The following is a 21,463-nucleotide window of genomic DNA, read 5'->3' as shown; positions in this document are numbered from 1 at the left end:
GGGCCGGGCCGCCTGACGCACTTTGTCCCGGTTCCGCAGAGATTTCACCGACTCCAGAGCCTCCCCCGGCATTTAGGCGTCGTGGGTCTGAAAATCTGGTTCAGAGTCGAGACATCTAGAGAAACGCCTTTTATTAGATCAAACGGGTGAGGGAAGGGGGGGGCAACACTGCTAGGAAAACAGCTTCAAGGATTATGGCTTTTAACTACAGAAAATTTACACAAAACCTCTGTCGCTGACCGCATAGTAACACCGACGGGAACGTGCAGCCGCTCAGAGCGTGTAATCCAGGGGCACGTCCTTCCTCCTGAGAAAACTAGACAACTTCTACCTGAATTGGTGCAGAGAGGAGGCCACCTCCGCTACAAACCGGGAGAACTGCCAGGTTTATAGCTAGTTGCTAAAGAAGCTTTCACCAAAACAGTGATACAGGGTGTGCACGTGTCGCTTGCAGGGATCCACAATCAAGTACGCAAAAGTCTGTTCGTGGCTCTTGCTTGAAGGGTAACACAGGCCGTTATCATCCTGAGAGGAAGTAAAAAAAAAAAAAAGATAACAGTATTAGCAACAACATGGATACCCATGAGAGAATTCATGAAATCTGAATGAAATGTATCATTTTGTTCCCATTGTAACAGTTTATTTCATGGCAAAATAAAATACAGCATCGTTTATTTCAGCAGTTTTATGTCTCCATAAGGATCCTGACAGTACAAAATGCACAGTAGTTCTGTCTGAAGAGTTCCAATAACCTTAAGGTAAATGTAATATTAATATAAAATGTAAAATTAAACATGTAAGCACGTGTTTACACATTTAGAGCCTAAAATACAGATGATTAAACATATGACAGTCCAATCATGTTTCCTTTGAAACAAAAAAAAAATAAATCAGGGACTCAATACATAAAGTTGTTTTATCAGTAATTCCTTTTCACTTAACATTTGCTAATGCATCCGTTCAGTTTCAAAGATTTGCATTTAAGGAAAACCCTCACTCATTACAGCGCTTATTAACAACTTTGAACTGCTATTGAAAATGGTTTTTGTGCCAATCCTCTGGTAGGGTTTGAAGGGAATCTAGGCACCCAGCTCCAAAATCCTCATTCTGAAAAAAACACTTTCAGCTGACAATCAACACAAGAACTGGGCTCTTCACCTTAACATCCTGCGTCTGCACATGCCAATAAAAGTTTCAGTGTTGACAAGGCAGCACAGCATGACACACACTTCAAATTCAGTAGGGATCCAGAAACTAGATGGGGGGATTTTTGAAGGGTCGATATTATTTTTGTTTTTAATTCATTCAGTCTGGTTATTGAACATCTAAAAGATCAACAACTATGTAGCTGACACCTCCTTTATTTTAAAACAGGTAATAATTTCTTCCTGCTCCCCAGCACCTTTATACAACAGTTGAAGAGATGTAGGTTCTGTTTCACTTTTTTGCCTGAGGGAAATTGCTACATTGCATATATTGTCCATATTCTCCAGGAAAATTTTCAGCTATTCCAGATTAGAGGCACATCTCTCACATTCATTTTTCGAACCAAGGAAACATGTAAACTGTAACCTCTCTCAGTGGTTAAAGCAGTCAGCTTAGAAGGAAAAGGTCTGGGTTCCAATTCCTGCTCCAAGGAACATTTGTCAATTTTATCCAGTAGCTGTTACTGGCACCCCATTTTCTCTCCTGTTATTTCAAAGAGGATGAATCCCCTACACTATAGTCTGGTGTTTTCCTTTGGGGGATTATTCCAGACCATAAATCTTAAATTAAGATAAGCACCACCATAAAAGCATTGTTTAAGACTGGTGGAGATTTTATAATGTTTATTCACAGCATTTTCCAATGGTAGTCAAATGCCACAAACTAAAAGTAGCATTCCGTTTTTAAGCAGCACAGCATATGAGCTCTGCAGCTACAATTTTAAGACGCCTAGCTCTCTTCAGGTATAGGGATACATGTGTATCAAACACTGGATTCTCTATTGTAGTAAGAAGAGCAAGCTTTAGGATTTTACAGTACTCAGCATCACAATGCCTTTGGAATTTGATACAAAAATAGCCTAAGCTCATGCATGAAACCAAAATAAAGCAAGAGAAGACCAATATTGAGATGTGATTGCTAAACTTTTTCCCATTCCTACTGAAGATCCCACTCTGCAGTCCTTATGGAATTGGCAGATGCCAGGTGAGGTTCTGACTGTTTAAATGCAGTGTTAGTACACTAAGAATTAGTTCAACAACTGAAGAACAAAACTGAGTTAAGTTCTGGTGATGAGGCATTTCAGGAAACTCCAGAATATACCAAACCTGATATCAGGAAAATAATAAATGTAATCTAATTAAATGAAAAGGGTTCTTAAATTTATTTTAATTAGCAAAAGAGTTCATAAATCCCCTAAAATACTTGAGCAAAAAGGCTCTGGAATTTACACAGACTTACTCCAGTTTTTAAAGCAATAGGGGGCATGTACACGAAGTAAGAATCATACCAATTCCATCTGCAGTGTGGATTTTGGTTGCGACATGCAGGGGGTCTAATGATGGATTTAATGATGTTAGAGTAGGATCGTTTTATTTTATCTTTGTAGGAACACAGATAATCAGCTGATTATTTAAGAGTACATACGTATAGCATAATGCATAGCATAATACAGAAATAAAGATACTGCTGAACAGCTCTCAAAACTGCTTCATTTAATCAACAGGTTTTTTTAAATACTTTTGGAATAAACTATGCATTACACTGATTTCTAACACCGCCAAAGTTCAGGTTCAGGTAAAGAAAGTTCTAAAGCATCAGTTACCATCCAAATACTTCAGTTGTAACAATGTTTCCTTATATGCAAGCCCCAAAACTGTCAAGGTTATCTGGAGTTCAACAAAGTAGTTTGTCACAAGATTTAAAATTATTTCTCTTGTGATGCCCAGGTCTATTGAGTTTTGATGCTAAACAGATGTATAGGCATTTATAACTACACCTTAGTACCTTGCAATAATAACAGTGTGCTTCTTTAGATATTGTTTCCAAAACAAGGGCTCCTTAGCCACAGCTCAAAAAACAAATAAAAAGGAAGGGATGGTGTCAGAATGGTGTTCCATAAAGTTCGTAATTCCTGATTCCATTTGTACTTGTGCAAATATATAAGTATATTTATTTGTCCATTTATGAATCCTGCTTGCAAAAGTGTGTGCTCTTCTAGCTTCTCAGCTGCTCCTCAAGTCACTTTTACCACTTTTACCACAACTGGGCTAAGAGGGTATGTCCATTTCTTTCAGATACAAAGCAAGAAGACATGGCTTAAAAACTGTCAGCTCAATGTTAAGTTTTTTGATAACACACTCTACAATTATTCACCAAACGAACTCAGAAACTAAATCTACTGCAGAAATGTAGTTATCTCCTTGAGAGAAACTTGTCGGCACAAGCACAAGGTGTTTGTGCTCCAGTAGGTGCCCTTCCTGTCACTTCCAAGTAGAGTAAAGAGTTTTGATCCACAGAGCCATCAAACAATCTAGACATACCTGTTTAAGCCTTTCTCTATTCTGAGAGAAAACTCTTCAGGATGTTCTTCAATGCAAACAAGAATTTCAGAATTCTCCTTCACCTCATGAATTTTCAGAATGTGAAGCAAAGCCCAGTTTTCCCCCAAGGCTACAGGGAGGATAGCCTGCTCTGTATTTACACTGGATTTTCTTTTGACCATCCACTTTTTTGTTTTCAAAAATTTACCAGTCTTTTGAGTTTTTTGTTTGTTTGTTTGTTTGTTTTTTGTTTTGGTTTTTTTTTTTTAATACTGATGATATTTAATGTATGGCAAAGACAGTTAGGAGAACTCTTAAATATCATGCATCTACCTAAACATAGAAATCTGCAAAGTTCACATCACTACCTTTGATTCAGAGACAGGGAGGAAACAGCAGTAACAGAAGAACATCAAATTATCAGGGTTTTCCTTTTTTTATTTTGTTTTTATTAAAGTCTACAGCCTAGTAGAAAGGTAAATTTTGATACATCCATGAAGTGCTTATTTTCAAAAACTTTTCAAAAGCCTGTTATGAATCACACATAGTACTTCAAAGATGATGACCCACAGATGAACAAGTGGGCTATTGGCAATTTACAGGGAGTTTCTGCGGTCCAAAATGACATCAGCTAGTTCTTCTGAAAGTGTGTGCACTATCTGACATTTCATTATGACATATTGTGGTTACTCAAGAAGAATTTGGAGTAGTTCATCCTACTGCAACAATTAAATGACAGATGTGCTGAATCTAGTAAACATGCAGTCAGTTCTCAAACTTATCTTGATGGTAAATGTATGATTTTGCAAGAGAAACAGATAGAAATGAGACTTGACAACGGAGGGGAAAAGAGGTGAGCAGTCATCTCACCACCCCAGCCTTTATGTATACTAAACTTCCTTGCAGTCTTTACAGAAACAGATGCAATACAAGCTATTCAGAAAGCTCCAGTAATATTTCTAAAAACAGAACTACACAAAGTCAAGAGTGGATTCTTAATCCTTACTGTTATCTCAAGTAGATCTACAAAATTACTCAGACCTAAAGATATGTTTTTTTTTCATAGAGCAGTTTCTAGATGACCATTGTGACTTCCAGTGTAATCCAGTAAACCTATTTTTAGTGAGCTACCAAATAAAACTTTAGTTAACCACTTTAGTGGTTATTGAAGAAGAGTTAGTAAGAGGATGAGAAAGGAAGATTGAGTTCACAAATAAAAAATGACAGCTATGGAGAAATAACCCTTTAAATGGAATATTATGCTTTCTTTGTGTAAATGTCAATTCATTATCTTCGTGTTATGCATGTTACTTCCAGAAAAATCTTGTACCAAAAAATTATTAATACTTACATATGCAGACACTCTGAAGACTGTAGAAATAATGCATATTTCTTTTGTTTCAGGATTCTTTTGAACACTGAAATACAGGGGAATAATACATACTTAATACATACAGTAAGCACTGATTATTGGAATCTTTCATTTAATAAATACATTTTTAACACATGCACTGTGTTCTGAGTCAAATTTGATCAAGTTCAAATTAATAGTTAAAATTCAACTCATGTCATATTGACCATGACAAGGTATGTTGACCATTGTTAGAGAACGTGGATATTTTGACATTTTACTGAAAACTATTGAACATATCTAGTCATCTGAGTTGGTTTCACTGTTTTCAGCTACAAAATCACAGCAATATTACCCAGGCCTAGATTATTCCAATATAAAGTTTGCATTTTGATAGCTATGAAAAGTTATTCAGCTAAACATTTTGTAAAAAACTTTTCACAGATTCTTTGAGAAAAAAACTGCGAAGTGAACTGCATTTTAATAGAGACTACAAGAAGTAGCAGCACTGGTGAAGAAATGCAGAACTTTAGCTCATTTTTAATTAATATATAATTATAGTTTAGGGTCATTTTTCCTCATTTGGAATGTTGTATATATTGACAGCAATGCAACTTATGGTGGTATTAGTTCTGAATTTTTATATTTCAAGACAGCTTTTGTTGTGAAGACTGCCATTTCTTCCATCACAATTACTAATACCACTAAGATATTATTGCAAAGCATCCTGGCATCTCAACATATTTTAAATTTAAGTATTTTTAAATGTGTAGTTTTTCCTCAGGTCTGTTTTAAGTGATGCTTACATTTCTTCATAAATTAGATCATGTAATTTCTATTAATTTATCTAATTTCACAGGTTCCTATTTACATAAATTCACTGTGGAGCAGTTGAACCTTATAAATTCCATACTTACGCACTTCCAAGAAATGCATATCTCAAAACCTGCCTTGTCACAAACAGGTTCAGTTCCCGGGAAAGATCCCAATATAGCCAAGTTGCTGGAGGATATGTGTTAAACACAGCCGGGTTGTACCCCGCCCCAGCTCCACACTGTCTGTGACAGCAGTCCCCTATTACTACTGCTCAAAAAGCTTCTTTTTATAAGAACAAACAAACCAACCTCAAATCAGCCAACATCATCTTTGTTGATTCAGTCTCTCCCACTAATAAAAGAAATTGACTCTTTGATTAATTGATTTCATCTGCAGAGTAATGACACGTCATGTATGCTTTTAAGCCTATACTGTGAAGTTGTTCTTTCCTGTGGTGAGTCAGTCAGGAGTCTTTCTCAGGACTTTTTTCTTGCAACTGACATGTTGATATACTCAACAGTGGATTAAGACAGCGTTGCTGAAACTGGTACTGGCCCCAGTCGTCCGCCTTACCACCCCTCTGGAGATTACTGCCTTCCCAGCAGAGACAGCTCAACTGGTTCATGACTCAGCTTCTGAACCACTGCAGTTTACAGACCAGCATATTAAGATAAACTAACATGGATGTCAGTTTATGCTAATGTACCGGGCTGTAAACTGCAGCAGTTCAGAAACTGTTTAACCATCTCTGCTGAAAGAGTGACAACTTTCAGAAAAAGGTATAGAGGGTTAGTGGGGTTAGCACTTTCTCCCATATATCACCACCCCAAAAAGCTACAGTTGTATTTAAGTTACTCTGGCTTCACACATTCTTGTATCTGAAAACAATGCTTTCAATTTCTGTTTTTTTAAGTTTTATGTTATATATATCCAGGGTACCAAAGTAAGGGGTGACAGAGAATAAGTCTTCCTATTTATTCCACTGCCTTGAGAAATTTTCCCCTTGTGGTTAGCTTCCTGTAAGTAATTTTTCAGACTGAGTGTTTATTTCTAGTACTTTGGTTAATTTTTAAGGCAAAATAATACATCTGCCAAAATCAGATGAGATTTTTCCCTTGCTGACTTGAAAGAAACCAGGAGGTTGCCTTTGACAAGCTCATTTGCTCTATTTCTTTTTTCTTTTCCCTAAAAGGTTTTAGAAAAAACTACATTGTCTTCTTGAAGACGATAGTATTTCCTTAAAAGTAATAGTCTTAATACCCCCCTTTGTTCTTTCAAATTGTTAACTTCTGAACCATTCATGGAATATGGTCGTTCCTTCATCGTTTTAATGTGCATCTGTTCTCTTTTTATGAAGAGCAAACTTCCTCATCATCTCTCAATTCACTTTGGGTTGTATTTATATCCTAACCTTACTAGCAATATTTTATTAGGCTTGCCAAACATTAAAAGAACAACTCAATGCTTTCACATAAATTCATGTATTATGGAGGAAAGGGCATGGAGATGGCACAGAAGGAAGGAGAAGAGCACAATGACTACAGGATACTACAGCAGTTGTCACCATGGAGAGACACTGCCAGAAAACTCAGTGGCTGAGTACAGAAGACAAGATCTATCAACAAAGACTCATATATTATATTTTAATTAACAAGTTTCTGTCATGTAAACGTATCCATTAACTAAACTGAAAATACTACAACAAGGGTTTTGAAATTATTTATTACACTTAACGCTAAAATTTTGGATGGATTCAACTGGTCACAGATTAATTACTGCTGGATTAGTAACAGACAAGAAGTTGTGCATTAATTCATTAGGAAGCAATTATTACTCTTTTTACAAAGGAGAAAATGTTTGCCATTTAATAGCTGTATTTGGAAGTCCCTAGCTGTACTTGTAAAATACCTAGAGTAGTTAATTTAAAAAGATTATTGTGTTCTCTCATAATAAAGGAACATACATGGAAATGCTTTAATAAAATGAAATCTCAAACCTTTTGACACTATTTTGAACACTAGTGCCTTGGAGTTAGAACTTAGGAAAGGCTAGAAGGAAGGCTGTAAGAAAGAGAAGTGGGGAAAAGTTCCTAACAGGTCTGCCGCTCCCGGCACTAAAGACACGTTTGTGGAATGATTCATGCCAAGGCTCTTTTCAATAAGAAAAACTATTACAAGACCAAACAGTGGTGGTTTATACGTCTATAAGCATATCGTGATTAGACTAAGTTCATATGGGGGGGGCTAATTTTTCAATGCTCATCAGCTAGCAGCTAATAATTGTTGTACTATCCATTTGTTTTTCACCAAGGCTTCTGAGCTCTCAAGACATAAAAATTAAAGCTTAAGAAGAGTACAGTTTACAGAATTTTTTAATACTACAAAAAGTTTTTAATATCCCTTTACAAAGAGTAGAAAGTATCCAGTCCAAGATGAAAAGAAACCAGATGGGGGATAGCACTCTAGAAAAGAAGAATTTAAAGGATAGCTGTTGGGGGATAGCACTCTAGAAAAGAAGAATTCAAAGGATATTTGCTTTTCAACAGGAATTAGAAGGTGAACTGTTCGCTAAGCAGAATTTAAGAGTCCCCTACTCTCATTAGCAATTGTTTCCTGAAAATAAGAGGCCATAAGAAAGTAATTCTCATTGCTTTATTTTCGGGTGTAATTTGTGCAAAAATAAAGTAATACAATGCACAGCATGGACTAGAAATTACAAATGAAGTCAAGTGTCCCTCTTCAGAGCTTTCAATGGCTTTTTCTCTCTTAAGATGTTAGTTACAAAACAACAACATCATTTTGGATAAACTGGGGGCAGCAGGAAACAAGACAAAGCAGGAGACAACCGTGATTGTGAAGCAGGAAAGGAAGTCTGAAATGTCAGTTTCTCATGGGACTGACAGAGAACTCAATATCAAAGGAGCAAGATAAAAGATTTAGTTAAATTGTGAGTTTCTTTTTCAACTACTACTCACTATTAACACCGGCTCCACTGTCAGGGAGAAACCAGCCAACATCTGTAGGCACAGGAATGGAGAGACACGTGCTAGATAAATATTGAAGATCAGTTTTGTCACATGAGTTGAGTAGATGCACTTCAAAACTTTGGAGGATAGAAAGCAAGCTGCTGACTGACACACACACACCCCTCCCAACACCTTAAAACAGAGGAATGGATCTTGAAAGGTTTTCTCCTGATATTGTAAAAAGGACAGAAGAAGCACATGAGAAAAATGACAGGAATATATGAAGGGCCAATAGGGAACAGATTGAGGGTACAGAAAAAGCAAACCTTGAAAGCAGGATGAAATCACGGGGAAGATTTTGGCAGATGCTTCTTTTTTTAGGTAACAAGAACTACTTGACTTCCTTATCGAATTTCACAGCAGGAAAAGGAAAAAGAAGGGAAAAAGGCTTAAGGAGATAGGAAGATAAAGTAGTGGCTTAGAACAGAACTTGAACTTGTTTAGGAGAAAACAACTCAACAGCAAAGGGAAGCAATAAAGTGAAGGAATTGATTGGATTTGCGCTTTGTCCTAGATCAATTCAGCAACACAAGAGGAACAGCTGTAGTCAACACAAAGTCAGCTAAGGCCAAGGATTAGAGTAACAAACAGCTTGTTTCAAGTGCAGAGTGAACAATTTAAAATAAAAGGGTGTGTAGAGCTGAAGCACCAATATTCTGTATTTCTGAAGAACCCACTTGATTTCCGTCTATGTATGATACGAAAATATCAAAACTAATACTAACAAGAAATCTCTGGTGACTAATCACAACATTCAAATTAATACATGCAAAAATCTAAGTTCATTATTTCTAAAATATCTTGGAATATTGATAATGCTCAATTTATCTGTTTCAGTTGTTTCTCCATATCAACTGTTCTACTGCTACTTGAATCACTGATTTTAGATGACCCTGGGAAACGGCACATGACTAAATCTACTTGCACCCTGAAAAGTACTGACCATTAGGAGATCTGAAAGCTGCTTAGAAGTTATTACAGATTTGTAAGCTTCTTTGATTAAGTAATACAAAAAAATTTCAAAAACCATCCAAATAGTTTGTTGTAAATATTTTGTTTGGATACAGCAATCTATACACAAGTGCTACAGAAGTAAAGAAATATTCAGGTGATTAAGAATCACTGGGTATAACCCTTTAATTGAACCTTTGTTCAGACATATAAATTTTACTCTTAAGTTTATCCAAAGACATTTTAAGAACAGACTTAATGACAAATACATCTTACACTTTTTTTTCCTAATATGCTTGTGTATAATCTTAAAATAGGAGATGAAATAACAACTGGTCATCCCATCATTCCAAATCAAACTGAGAAGGAAGAAAAATATAAATTCCTACTTTAAGCAATTTGAAGCCTTTGTAGCATACAATTGTAGTGCATTACTTAGTATCCACATTATCAGAGTTCATGTACTATCTCTCATTTCAGAGGTTGGCAATTGTTTTACACTGTTGAGGTTAATATTGTTCTTTATACTATCTCATAAATACTTATTATGAGTGGCAAATTATAAAATTTTAGTAATATAATTGGCGATCTTCACATTCCCATTAGCTTAGCTAGGAATGAGTCTTTGCATAACCAATAACTACATTCCATTTCCCACTAACCAGGAAATAAGAAATTGTGTCAATCAGAGAAGTCAGCATATGGATATATCAAAACAGGGCCAAAAAAAGCCTTTTTTTCTGAATGTGAACCTCTAATCCATCGCTTCTAATTTCAAGAAAAAAAATAATAGAAAATTACAAACAATTCCATATACCAGACCTAGCAAAAAAATGTGTGTTAGTCCACTGCATCATGTCAACAGCCAGATTCTGTCACCCTTACCTTTACTCTGTGAGAAATGTGTTTTTGGAATTAACAATGACAAAATCCAACTGTATTTAAATAAATAATAATCAGCTGGAATACAATGTATACAGAACTAAAAATTTCAACTAAGATATTTCAATTTCTAAGTCCTAAGCCAAAAGCAGCTTGAAAGTAGTCCAAGACTATACATCCAAGACTTAATCATTGATATTTTATCAATGACAGTGGGAACACAATCTGGTTCCGGTGCCATGCCATATTTTCAGTAAATGATTACAGAAACAAAAATCTTTAAAATGGGAGTGAATTATAAAACATCAATGTCCACATATGTAACATAAAAATATATTCTGCCATTGGACTACTACCATTGTTACATGATATTTTGATAGTTGAAGACAAATAAGCTTGCAGATTGATAAAATAACAGCCCCATTTTTGAAGCAGTAATGCGCACTAAATTTACACAAATCAACACAAAGCATCTATGCAAAACACACATATATACAATTGTATTAAACAGAAAACACTCACCTCACCAAGTCTTTATATAAAGCTTTGGTAGTTTCTAAGTATGGGCCAACTACATCTTCAAACTGGCAAAGAGTTCCTCCAATGCAAAGATGCTTAAAAAGACAGAAGAGAAATTCCTTGCGATCCAATTGACTGAATAAGTCATAATGGTCTGAATCTTCCAGAAGCAAGACCTTGTGGAACAAGAAAATAACAAAGAAGTCAAATAGATGAAAATTTCATATTTAAGATTAAGTTTATAAACAGAGCAACTACTTTGCTGTATGTCACACAGAGTTTATGTCCATATAAAGTGTATGAACCAGGGGTGGAAATAAATTCTCTCTAAATCTTTAATCCAATGATGCAACTATGTTCAAAATTTATAGCTACAATATAAATCAGAATCACTGTCAGATTTATGCCCACAAGATATAAGGGAAGATTTTTTCAAGAGTCTTGTTATTAACTGGTTAATACTAATGAAACAACCAATAATCTAAAAATAATCTAGCTATAGTTGGTATGTTGATCACTCACATTTAGTTTGTCTTTGGTAACTTTGCCTACATTTGCTTTTTTACTCTAAGTTTACACAGTTATCTCCCATTTGTAAAGGAATCCCAAGGATCTCCCAGAAGACATCACTCAAACTCACATAATTCTTTCCTGCAGACTCCAGTGAGCCTTTATCTGTAGCCTGGATAAACCAGATATGCTATCCAGCTGCCTCCACACGTCTCACCTGCCTTTTACTGCAATATTATGTGAACACAAAGGACTTGACTTGCTAGATTAGTCCCAACACCGCGCACTGGTGGACAGGAGTTGTAACTCAGTATGGCCACGAGACATTTGAGTCACATCAGCCAACTGCAGATGTCAACCCAGGCAAACTGGTCAAAGCTAAACACGAGCTTACTGCTCTCTGGCCCTTTTCATAACATCACTACACAACCGGAGGAAGAAGGAGTCAGGGCAGCAACTGCTGTTGATGGCTACCTCATACATATCCCAGTCTCCTTGGCTTAAGCAAGAGAAGACAGGGCAGGTAGGAAGGAGACACGGAGTTTTGCAGATGAGGGCCACCCTCTGGCACCAGGACAGACAGTTTGCTGCCCCCTACAGACTACAGTGCTAGTGCTCTGACTCATTCAACCTGAAGCTTTAACATCGTTCCTGGAAGATTTTGACTCTTAATTCTTTCTACCATCTTAGGTCTTACAAGTAGGAATCACATTAATTTCAAACCAATGTGAATCTTTCAGCTTGCAAATGCAGACACACACATCCCTTCCAAGGGATGGAAAATGGAGACTGAACCTCCAGTGATTTCTTATTTTAAATGTGGCCTCTTAACTTTCCTACATCCAATATACTTCATTTTCAGAAAACATTTCATACATACCCAATTTATAAATAAATACATAGCATTTTAAGCTGCTAGGCTACAAACCACATCTGAAATTCAAACATGAGCTTGAGTTCTCTCCTTTTCCCAGAACTTTACAAGACAGACCAGTATTTCAGGCCACATCCTGTAACCAGTGTCACTGGTTCAAATACATTGCCTTCAAAGGATTTGCCAAGTGCAAATGAGTGCAACTCTATAATTATTAAGTACTTATGATGATTATATATACAAGGAAGAGCAAGATCCAGTTCTCCCACACTATGCTTTGCTAATGCTAAACAAACATGAGTAAAAAAAAAAAAAAGTTTTAACTTATAAAGTCAAAAGAAACACTTACAGTGAAGATATACGTTGATTAAGAAGATGCCACTGTTAAGACTCTTTTTCAGAGCAATTTGCTCTTTAACACCTCCACTGGCGTATAACAAACAGTTTTTACCTTGCAGTCCTGTTCAGGAGTTATACTTAGTCTTTTTCCAGTGTTACACTGAAAAATAATTTCCCTTTTCATAGTTTCCTCCCCTTTGTTTCAGTAAAAATATATGAAAATGCCTTTCCTTAAATGTCGTCACATATGATATGGTCAGTGTTCCTGGGCAGGAATTCTTCAGGATGTAGCTATGGAGTACATTTGATTTCATCAGCTACCTTGGAGGCTGGGTGAACACACAGCTCTGGGTATCATAGGACCTTTCCACTGGCACCTCTTGTTTTTCCCTCCTGGGCAAATGAGTAGCTGCATCGCTTCCTACCCAAGCACTCACTACTTGAGACAAGAATGGGTAGAAGAATGTTTTACCTTTTTCTCCCACCTAAAAAGGAAAGAGGGTCCACCTGGAAAACAGCCTTTACTTTCTGACAGTCAGGCACTGCAATGCCTCAGTCATTTGTGCCACATGGCTATCGATGCCCATTTTTACCATGGAAAGTATGTATTGCTAGAAAAAAATCCTGAAAAATATGTCCTTACGGTACCTAACAGAGGATGAAAAATTATAAGAAATTATTCATTGCTATACTGACCTTCCTTAATTCATCAGAGATGAGAATATCATTGTAATATTCATCATAACATTTCACGATATCTCCAGTTTCTCTAACAACTCCTTCAGAGTACAGCCGATCAAAAAATGACATGGAAATCTGTGTACAGGGCACCACTGTAGCTTCAATTTTTGTCACTTTGGAACCTAGAATACACAGGAAGGCTTCACTCCAAGTCTCTTGCAATAAATAGAATAGGAAAATTTCCATGTACTGATAGTTTCACAGTAATTCATAATTCAATACAGAGTGGAAATAATCAGCTTTTCTAAATGGTTGTGTGTGGCATACTCTTTAAAAAAATACAGGTCATATAAGTACGACTCAGTCGCACAGTCCCTCAAAAAAAACCCAAAGAAAGCAGAAGAAAGAAACAAGCGTAAAGAAAACATTAAATTCATCTGAATTCATCATTAATGCTCATGTGTCAGCTCCCCCTGTTGGCAATGCTATCAACCGAAACAAGGAATAGACGAAACACCATGTGAACTCAGCATCATTATTAGACCACACCTTTAGAGAGTCATATTTCACAGTTTAAGCCTTAAACAATCTGAAGACAAACACCAAATTTGGCATGATGAAGTACAAATAAGTGTTTGGTTTGTTAAGTATTATATCTGAACTTTTTGAAAAGTTATTTTGTAGCTACTGCAAGCTTTACTAACCAGCTATTTCAGAAGATGAAAAAGGTACTACCAACAATTCCTGTGTGAATCAGGAGTATTATCTTTTTAAACATTAAGTGCACAGTTCATTTTTCTATAATTTTTCTGTTTGAAAATCATCCAAGGCTTGATCCTGTTGCCCATAGACATCTAGTGCCATATGAGATGCCCTATGGTATTTTCTTTAATGAGGTATCAGTCCATAAGGGCACATATCTTCTCGATATACAGCGTTACATCTACAAATCTGTATGCATGGTGTTGGATGACTTATGGCATCTCAAATAGCATTAGACTCTGTGTTTAAGAAGCTTTGGACTCAGTCCAGTTCCATCTGCTCTCTGTAGTCCCAAGTGTTCAGACCAAATGTTAGAACATATTCTCTACTCATCTCCAAGTCCCCTCGAACACCCTTAAAAGTGCTTCTGAACAGAAGGGAGGAGGGCACGAGTGAGCATGAGCACGAGTGAGCATACAACACAAGGGCAATGTGTCTCAGCAGAGATAATATCCACAGCTTTCCAGCTTTCCATGACTTTTATCTTCTCTCCTCTGTAGGGTCCCTTGATGGGAGACTGGTCATCAACATCACAATATCAAAAGGCTTTTGACCAATACAATTAGAGATAAAATTAAGAGGTGTCCTGACAAACTGACCTAAAGGATCACTAAAGACTAGTATTTAGGAAATGTCCAGATTTCACTCTAGATGACAGTATTTCAGGAACAGAAACATGCCAGAAAGGGATGTATGAACTGTGATGCTTCCGAGAGCACGTATCATTTCATTCCGACCCTAATCTTTGTAAGTGTAGCATAACCTAAATTTTTTCTGCCCACACACTTCCAGAAAGTCTTTGGGATTTCTCCCATATACTATCACTTGGAGACCATTTATTCATAGGGTACCTAAACCCAGGTAAACTGTACCACCTACCTGGTCAGCACTAAGAAAAAAATGAAAGAGAAGTTACAACTGATGGCTTGAAAGTATGTCTACTTAAGCTAAAAATACTAGCATGAAATTTTATAATTATCTTATTGGGTCAATGTGATGTAAAGAAAATTGGCTATAGAGAAAAGCTTCACATTTAATTGCTTGGTCACATCTACAGATATGGTTATGAAAAAGGGTACCTTTTACTAAAGAAAAAAGGTTTAGGACAGTCTCCTACCTGTCCACATAGTGACTATCAAAAAATAATCAAATTATGTGAACAAAATCGCAAGTCAGACAAAACATGACTTGTAGCCTCACAACCTCAGAAAAAACAAACATTTTTTTTTTATTCATGCTTCCTCCCACCCACTCACCTCCTGACTCCTCTAACTTCTAATTCTCCAGCTTCCTTTCCAAGGGACAGAATTTTTATTTTATAAGAGATTTAATAACAGCTAAATCATCCTCTAACACAGAAATGATTTTGTAAAGACCTATGAATCAAAAACTGAGTCAAGACTAATAAAAATCATATGTTAAATGACTTGAGAAAAAAGAGACATCTTACATTTTCCTGGTTATTGAGCCCCAAGTACAAGAAATTGAGATAGTTATAGGCCTTCAAATTGTTAGGATTTTATTGGGGGAGGGGGAGGAAAGGAGACACTCTCTGCTCTGAAACAAGATTTTATGAAAACTTTCATCAGGAAAAAAAAATCAAGAGCTTTGTAATATATTCAGTGTTTCAGAAAACCAAACTATAAATGGAAAAGTTTAAATGTACTGGAAGATCTTATTCTCCATTTGAGAGGTGAGATATGAAACTGGAGATTCAGAATTTCCTGGAAAAGAGTGACCAGTTTTAATAACACTGTAAAAGTGTTATAGGAAGAAGAAATGCCTTGACAACTCTGCAAGTGGAAAACAAAGAGCTGAGAAGTACTGAAGCAGATTAAGCTTCTTACAACAGCTAGCTCTGGAATATCTATAAAGCGCTGCCAATATACTTCTAAATGAACACATTGCACACCTAGTATGGGGCAGATAAACCCCGGATTAGGTATATTTAGAGCTCCTCCAAAGTTCAAGAAAGAGTTTTGCCTCAGGGAAACCTCTTGCAACTTACTATTTACAGAACAGTTTACATAAAACATACATAATGCAAGTTCATTGCTCTGTACTAAAAAGATGGTATTTCAAAAGTAAAAGGTGAAGGTTCAAATTACATCAAAAATTTTTGCAAATGATAACCTGTAACAGTAGTCTGAAAAATTGTTGACTTAAGGTTACCTTCCAGATTTAAAACTCCCATTCCAACGACAGCAATCGTTAGACCTTCAAGTACATATGGCAGCTCAAGAATGTTTCTTAGGCAAATACTAACTTTTTATTTACAAAAAAAAAGACAGTAACCCTATCCCTTTGAAGATAACTTTTCAAGTGTTAATTGAGCTGAAGCAGACACAGTCCTGCCTCCCCACGACTGCTGACAGGTGCAAGGCCAGTAATGTGTCCAAGGAAAAACTACTATTTCGTTTTCATTGCAGCTATTTAAAAATACAAGACTCAAGACCTAAGTTGGTATGCATCAAATTTCTTCCTTTTGCTGCTTCTATTTTAGAAATATGAGAGTAACAGATGAAGAGGGGGGCTTAAAGCACATGGCAGAACTATCAGGTACTCTGCCATGCAGTCAGGAAGAGGGGAAAAAATGTCCTTACTACAACAGGCAAAAAATAGTGTGATGTGAGAATTGGTAATTAAGTAGCTGTCTGATCAAATGAAATAGACTGGAGAATATTCTTGTGTATTGTTTACCTAACATGTTATATTTCAAGTAATGTTAAAGCTGGAGTCCTTGAGACGATGTACCAGGTACCAGTTCTACCAGGAATCCCAATATGTGGGGGAGCTGGGGAGAGCGGTACATGTTGCATTCCTTGGGGACCCCATGTTTTATGCCACCTTTTGATCTAACAGATGGGGACTGAGGATATTAAGGTCTGATAATACTAAGGTGAGGATGAAAAGCAGTCAAGAGAAGAAAAAATTAGATTAGACACAGGAGAAAAAAAAAGTAATAAAGAACTTCTAGAAAAAGATTTTAGGAAAAGGAGATAAACAAGTAACAGAGAGGAGGTAGAGATAAATACGAAAGTGAAACCACGTACACTGAATTAAAAAGAAAAATAAATTCTTAGTGAGAATGTAAAATGGGACCACAGCCTGGAAAAAGACAAAAGGATTAGAACACTTTCATAAATTATTATTATATTGATATTTTATACAATGCTGACATCCTTCTGTCCATAAATACTTTCTACCCAAGCTCATGGTGGGGAGCAGAAGGGAAGTTTCTAAGAACCTATCTAAACCCCACTTATATTATGCATTCAAAATAAGTGTGTGTGTCCCTCCTGAAAAAAAATCCTAACATGTTCATTTGCAAGAGAATAAATACAGTATTTGAATCAACCTAGATCCTGTCATTTTCTTCAAATTTTCTAAAAAGCAAAATAAGCCCATTTACAGTATTTTCTTTCAAGAACAGGAACTTGTTTTTAAAACAGTTACTCCACTGTGATAAGTGAACGGTATATCTGGATTAATATATCAGCATGTCTGCAGAACAAAATACTAGAAGATGATTTTTCACCTCCTCCCACTCAAAGCTAATTCTTACTATATTTTCAAAAAATGCACATGAGGACTAAGTATAGAAAAATGTGCCAACATTCCTCACCAAAAATAGGTAAAGAATGGGAAGATGAAATTTTAAGAGCAAATGGGGTACACCAGCTGTTCAGGATTTAGAAGGGGAACCCTTCCAGCGCTCAGAACAAAATGCTTTACTTCTGTGCTGGGGAAGATTGAGCAGAATCAGGAGTTAAACTGGGATACTTGGCAAGTGACCCGCCCCTCTTAACATGAGGTATGTAACCTACTGACCTTCACTACAGGGACTGGCAAGTCATAGGCTAGACAGATAGCCTAAAAAAAATTCTTGCCTAAAGCAGGAAAAGGTTTACCCATGGTTTGAAATACATTTATTTTCTTTTTCCTTGCCAGAGTAAAAAAGAGGTACCTGAAGGGGGACTTAAAAATTTTTTTGCATCTTATATATTTCAATTATTTTAACAGCCAGATACAGTGTTTAGAAAATGGATTTTGCCAACAAAAAGGTGGCAGTGTCTAGTGTCATTGTATATAGTGGGGAAAACCTATGCCAATTCCAGAGAGCTGAAATGGAAAAGTTAGAAAATTCCCAAAGTGCCATTAAATATTTATACACAGTAAAGTATTTGCAGACAAACCTAAAGAAATGAGGACTTCCAACTACCACCTTCTAAAAGACTTCCATTAAGAAAAAGAATTTTGTTGATATCAGAGTTCACGTTACGCGTAAAATCCTATTACATTATCATGGGCAATTTCCATGAAATTTTGTGTCATTTACATAATAAAAACGCAATTTCAAAGTGGTCCCACAAAATCATGTGCTACTTGCTTTTGATCTTTCTCCTTTAGTGTCTCATCTCCATCTACAGACATAATCAAGTGTTATAAGCAGTTAATGATATGGCAACAAACTAGAACAACCTATCACATGGCTCTCTTTCTGCTCCAGGATCGCTTTTGTTGTGCAGATAGCGTATTTACACAAGCTCAGGGGTGTGCTCTATCTAATCTTCTGCTCTTTCAACTTCAATATGTAACAGAGCAATAATCTCAGATCATCCTAAGTAGGGTGGCTGCATCTATATGAGTGTCTTTCTCCAAATATTATCTGAATAAGGTAGTACTATAATTCTACAGCTAACACAGTTGATTATACCTGGATACATGATCAGGGCAACTGGATGTCACAGACCATTTAAAAACACTTCCAGTAGCTTGATTTATGGATTTATGCAGGGGTCAAGGAAAAAAAAGTGTAAAATGTGACATTTTAGTAACAAACTAGGTAAGAATTTTTTCTTATTACTTAGTAAAAGAAGTAATTCTTTAAGATATTTCAACAAGGTGAAGATACACATATATGAACTGTCATTATTACAAAATGGTAAATTAGAGGAAAATAGTTACAACAAAGACTTTTTATTTAAGATTAATTTATTCTAAATTTACCCAATGTAGTCCATTGTCCTGAAGATGAGAGCAACTTTAAACTGGAATTCACATTTTGATCATTAAAAAATGCCTATAATGTTCAAATAAGAGAGTACAAGTTAATGACATGAAACATAAAATCATCATTTATAGTGCCTTAGACACTTTCAAAGCAAATTATAAGGACCCAATTAGTAAGTAGGTTCTGAATGATCTTTCCATTTGGATACTAAATATCACACCACCAAACACATGTTTTTGTAACTTAGTGTACAGTGTCTTTTACATATTCAAGGCATTTTCATGTACATATTTATATATGCAGTATTAAGATTTTACAGTAAAGTGCTTTAGAGATGAAACAATTCTATCTCTGCATGCAATGCTGTTAAAGTAAAAAATTAAACGCTAAGTACGACTGTAAAATTTACTTTTGTAAATAAATTTGAAGCTTGTAGAAGTGTCAAGACACACCAAAATTATTAAACAGATACAGAAGAAATCCATAAATTATTGAAGGGATGTTCCATAGTAAGATTTGAAGTATTCAATCTTCTTGATTTATCAATTAAAAAAGGAGATATGCATAGTAATGTTGGTAGCTGACAAGTTTAAATGATAGATAAGCCACTTAAGAAAACCCACACTTCTGCATATGCATGCAAGCAGAGTGAATAATCACTGAAGAAGTTGCTAAGAAAATTATGAATTCTTCAGGCTCTGCATCACCAAATCCTTTTACCACCTCTCTGGGATAGAGAGATCACGCTGCATAACGTAATGGTCCCTTTGTTCTCAGTTAATTCACGGCTACTCAGAGTTCATAATTTCATAACAATATTTTTATATTTTTAATTCAAAAAATACAAGAATTGTGAAAGTAAATGCATATTTTTTGAAAACTTCAATCATTTGAAATGTTTGTCTGTGGGAGAAGTACTGGCATATTTCTGTGTGAATGTCTTTAAAATACAAAGAGGCTGAATTCTTTATCTAGTATAACAATATAAAATAGACAACAAATCAAAGAGCTGTTTTTAAAACAACAGATGTAAAAACCACACTGTTTTTAAAACCAGAGATTATTTTTTTTTTCTGTCTGCAAATAGATGAAGAGTCTTGACTTTGCAGACAACAAAAGTGGAAGACACAAAATCAGCCAAGAGACTTGAGTCTCAAAAGGCTGAGAGCCCAAAATTACACTATAAAGCAATGGCATTCAGTAAATTTTAAAAACTTGCATTTTCAGCTATATGGTGCATATGGATATCTAATTGCACAGTGTATTTACTACGACAAAGTAGTAGTAGCTGTGAGCAAGGGTACCAACTGCATGTGCACTGTTTGAAGTCTCCCCCTCTGTGGACTTCCCAAGATTAAATGTGGTGGCCAAGATCAGCATTCAGTTCAGGTTCCCATTCTTGGGAATCTTGAATGACTAAATTGTTCCCTCTTAAAACAGAGTAACATTAGTACAGACTAAAATATTTTTACTGGACAATACAGTTAACCCACAAAGTAAGAGCTGAGCACCACACCTAAATCACCTACTTTCAAGGAGACAGTGAGCAGGGGAATAGCATGTCAACACTGCTACAATGTTTGCCGTTATGCAGTTTTCCAAAAGCTATAATTTCATGGAAAAATTCAACTTAAAATACAAAGGACTTAGAACTACCATAACAAATTCATCCTTCTGATAGGGCTTAAACTGCTGGTCAAAACTGAACGCTTGTGCCGTGATCCTGCCTTGCATGGACCTGAAATGGAAAAAAGAGATGAAATATTCTGCAGACATAGTAGGTACTTATTCACTCTGCAAATTTGCCAAGGTACACTACATAGTCCTGTTCTGACCAATAATTATACTTTTTTCTTTTTTTCACTCTGACTTATGACCGCTTCCCACCCTTCCTTGGAGGCCTGGGGGAAACACAACTGCTGCTAGAGCAGCATCAGAGCAATGCTGGTGAAGCTGAAATACATCTTGGCTAACTCAGGAAGACAAGGATAAACGCCCAGCACTGCAGAGCAAGCATTTTATGTGCCTGAAAAATAACAAGACTTGCAATTAAAGGTAAAAAAGAAAAAGAAAAAGGAAAAAGGGAAAGAATAAAAAGGGAAAAAAGAAAAAATAAAAAAGAAAAATAAAAAAGAAAAAATAAAAAAAAGGGAAAAAGAAGAAAAAGAAAAAAGAAAAAGAAGAAAAAGAAAAAAGGAAAAAAGGAAAAGAA

General features: G+C 36.0%; 1 protein-coding gene across 1 annotated transcript; it reads right to left on the bottom strand.

The window, feature by feature from the left end:
- Window positions 1-393: 393 nt before the first annotated feature.
- On the bottom strand, window positions 394-20,991 carry LOC104458138 (chromosome unknown open reading frame, human C11orf70). Its single transcript, XM_010085130.1, has 6 exons — window positions 20,908-20,991; window positions 19,248-19,320; window positions 13,491-13,657; window positions 11,075-11,247; window positions 4,879-4,945; window positions 394-525 (listed from the first exon to the last, which is right to left on the bottom strand). The coding sequence occupies exons 1-6, from the start codon at window positions 20,983-20,985 to the stop codon at window positions 394-396; spliced, it is 690 nt and encodes a 229-aa protein (XP_010083432.1). The 5' UTR covers window positions 20,986-20,991.
- Window positions 20,992-21,463: the final 472 nt, after the last annotated feature.

This window comes from Pterocles gutturalis, unplaced genomic scaffold (genome assembly GCF_000699245.1).
Source record: "Pterocles gutturalis isolate BGI_N339 unplaced genomic scaffold, ASM69924v1 scaffold36020, whole genome shotgun sequence".
Taxonomy (NCBI): Eukaryota; Metazoa; Chordata; class Aves; order Pterocliformes; family Pteroclidae; genus Pterocles; species Pterocles gutturalis.
Note: the sequence above shows the minus strand (reverse complement) of the source record. Positions and strands in the feature narration are given on the sequence as shown.

What these genes read in the sequence shown, in the direction of transcription:
- LOC104458138 (XM_010085130.1), bottom strand. Translation starts at nt 20,985, where the DNA reads ATGCAAGGCAGGATCACGGCACAAGCGTTCAGTTTTGACCAGCAGTTT. An exon ending in AGGACAATGGACTACATTGG is followed by an intron (nt 13,658 to 19,247) that starts GTAAATTTAGAA and finishes TGTGTATTCTAG; the next exon opens with GTTCCAAAGTGACAAAAATT. An exon ending in TTATATAAAGACTTGGTGAG is followed by an intron (nt 4,946 to 11,074) that starts GTGAGTGTTTTC and finishes CCTGTATTTCAG; the next exon opens with TGTTCAAAAGAATCCTGAAA.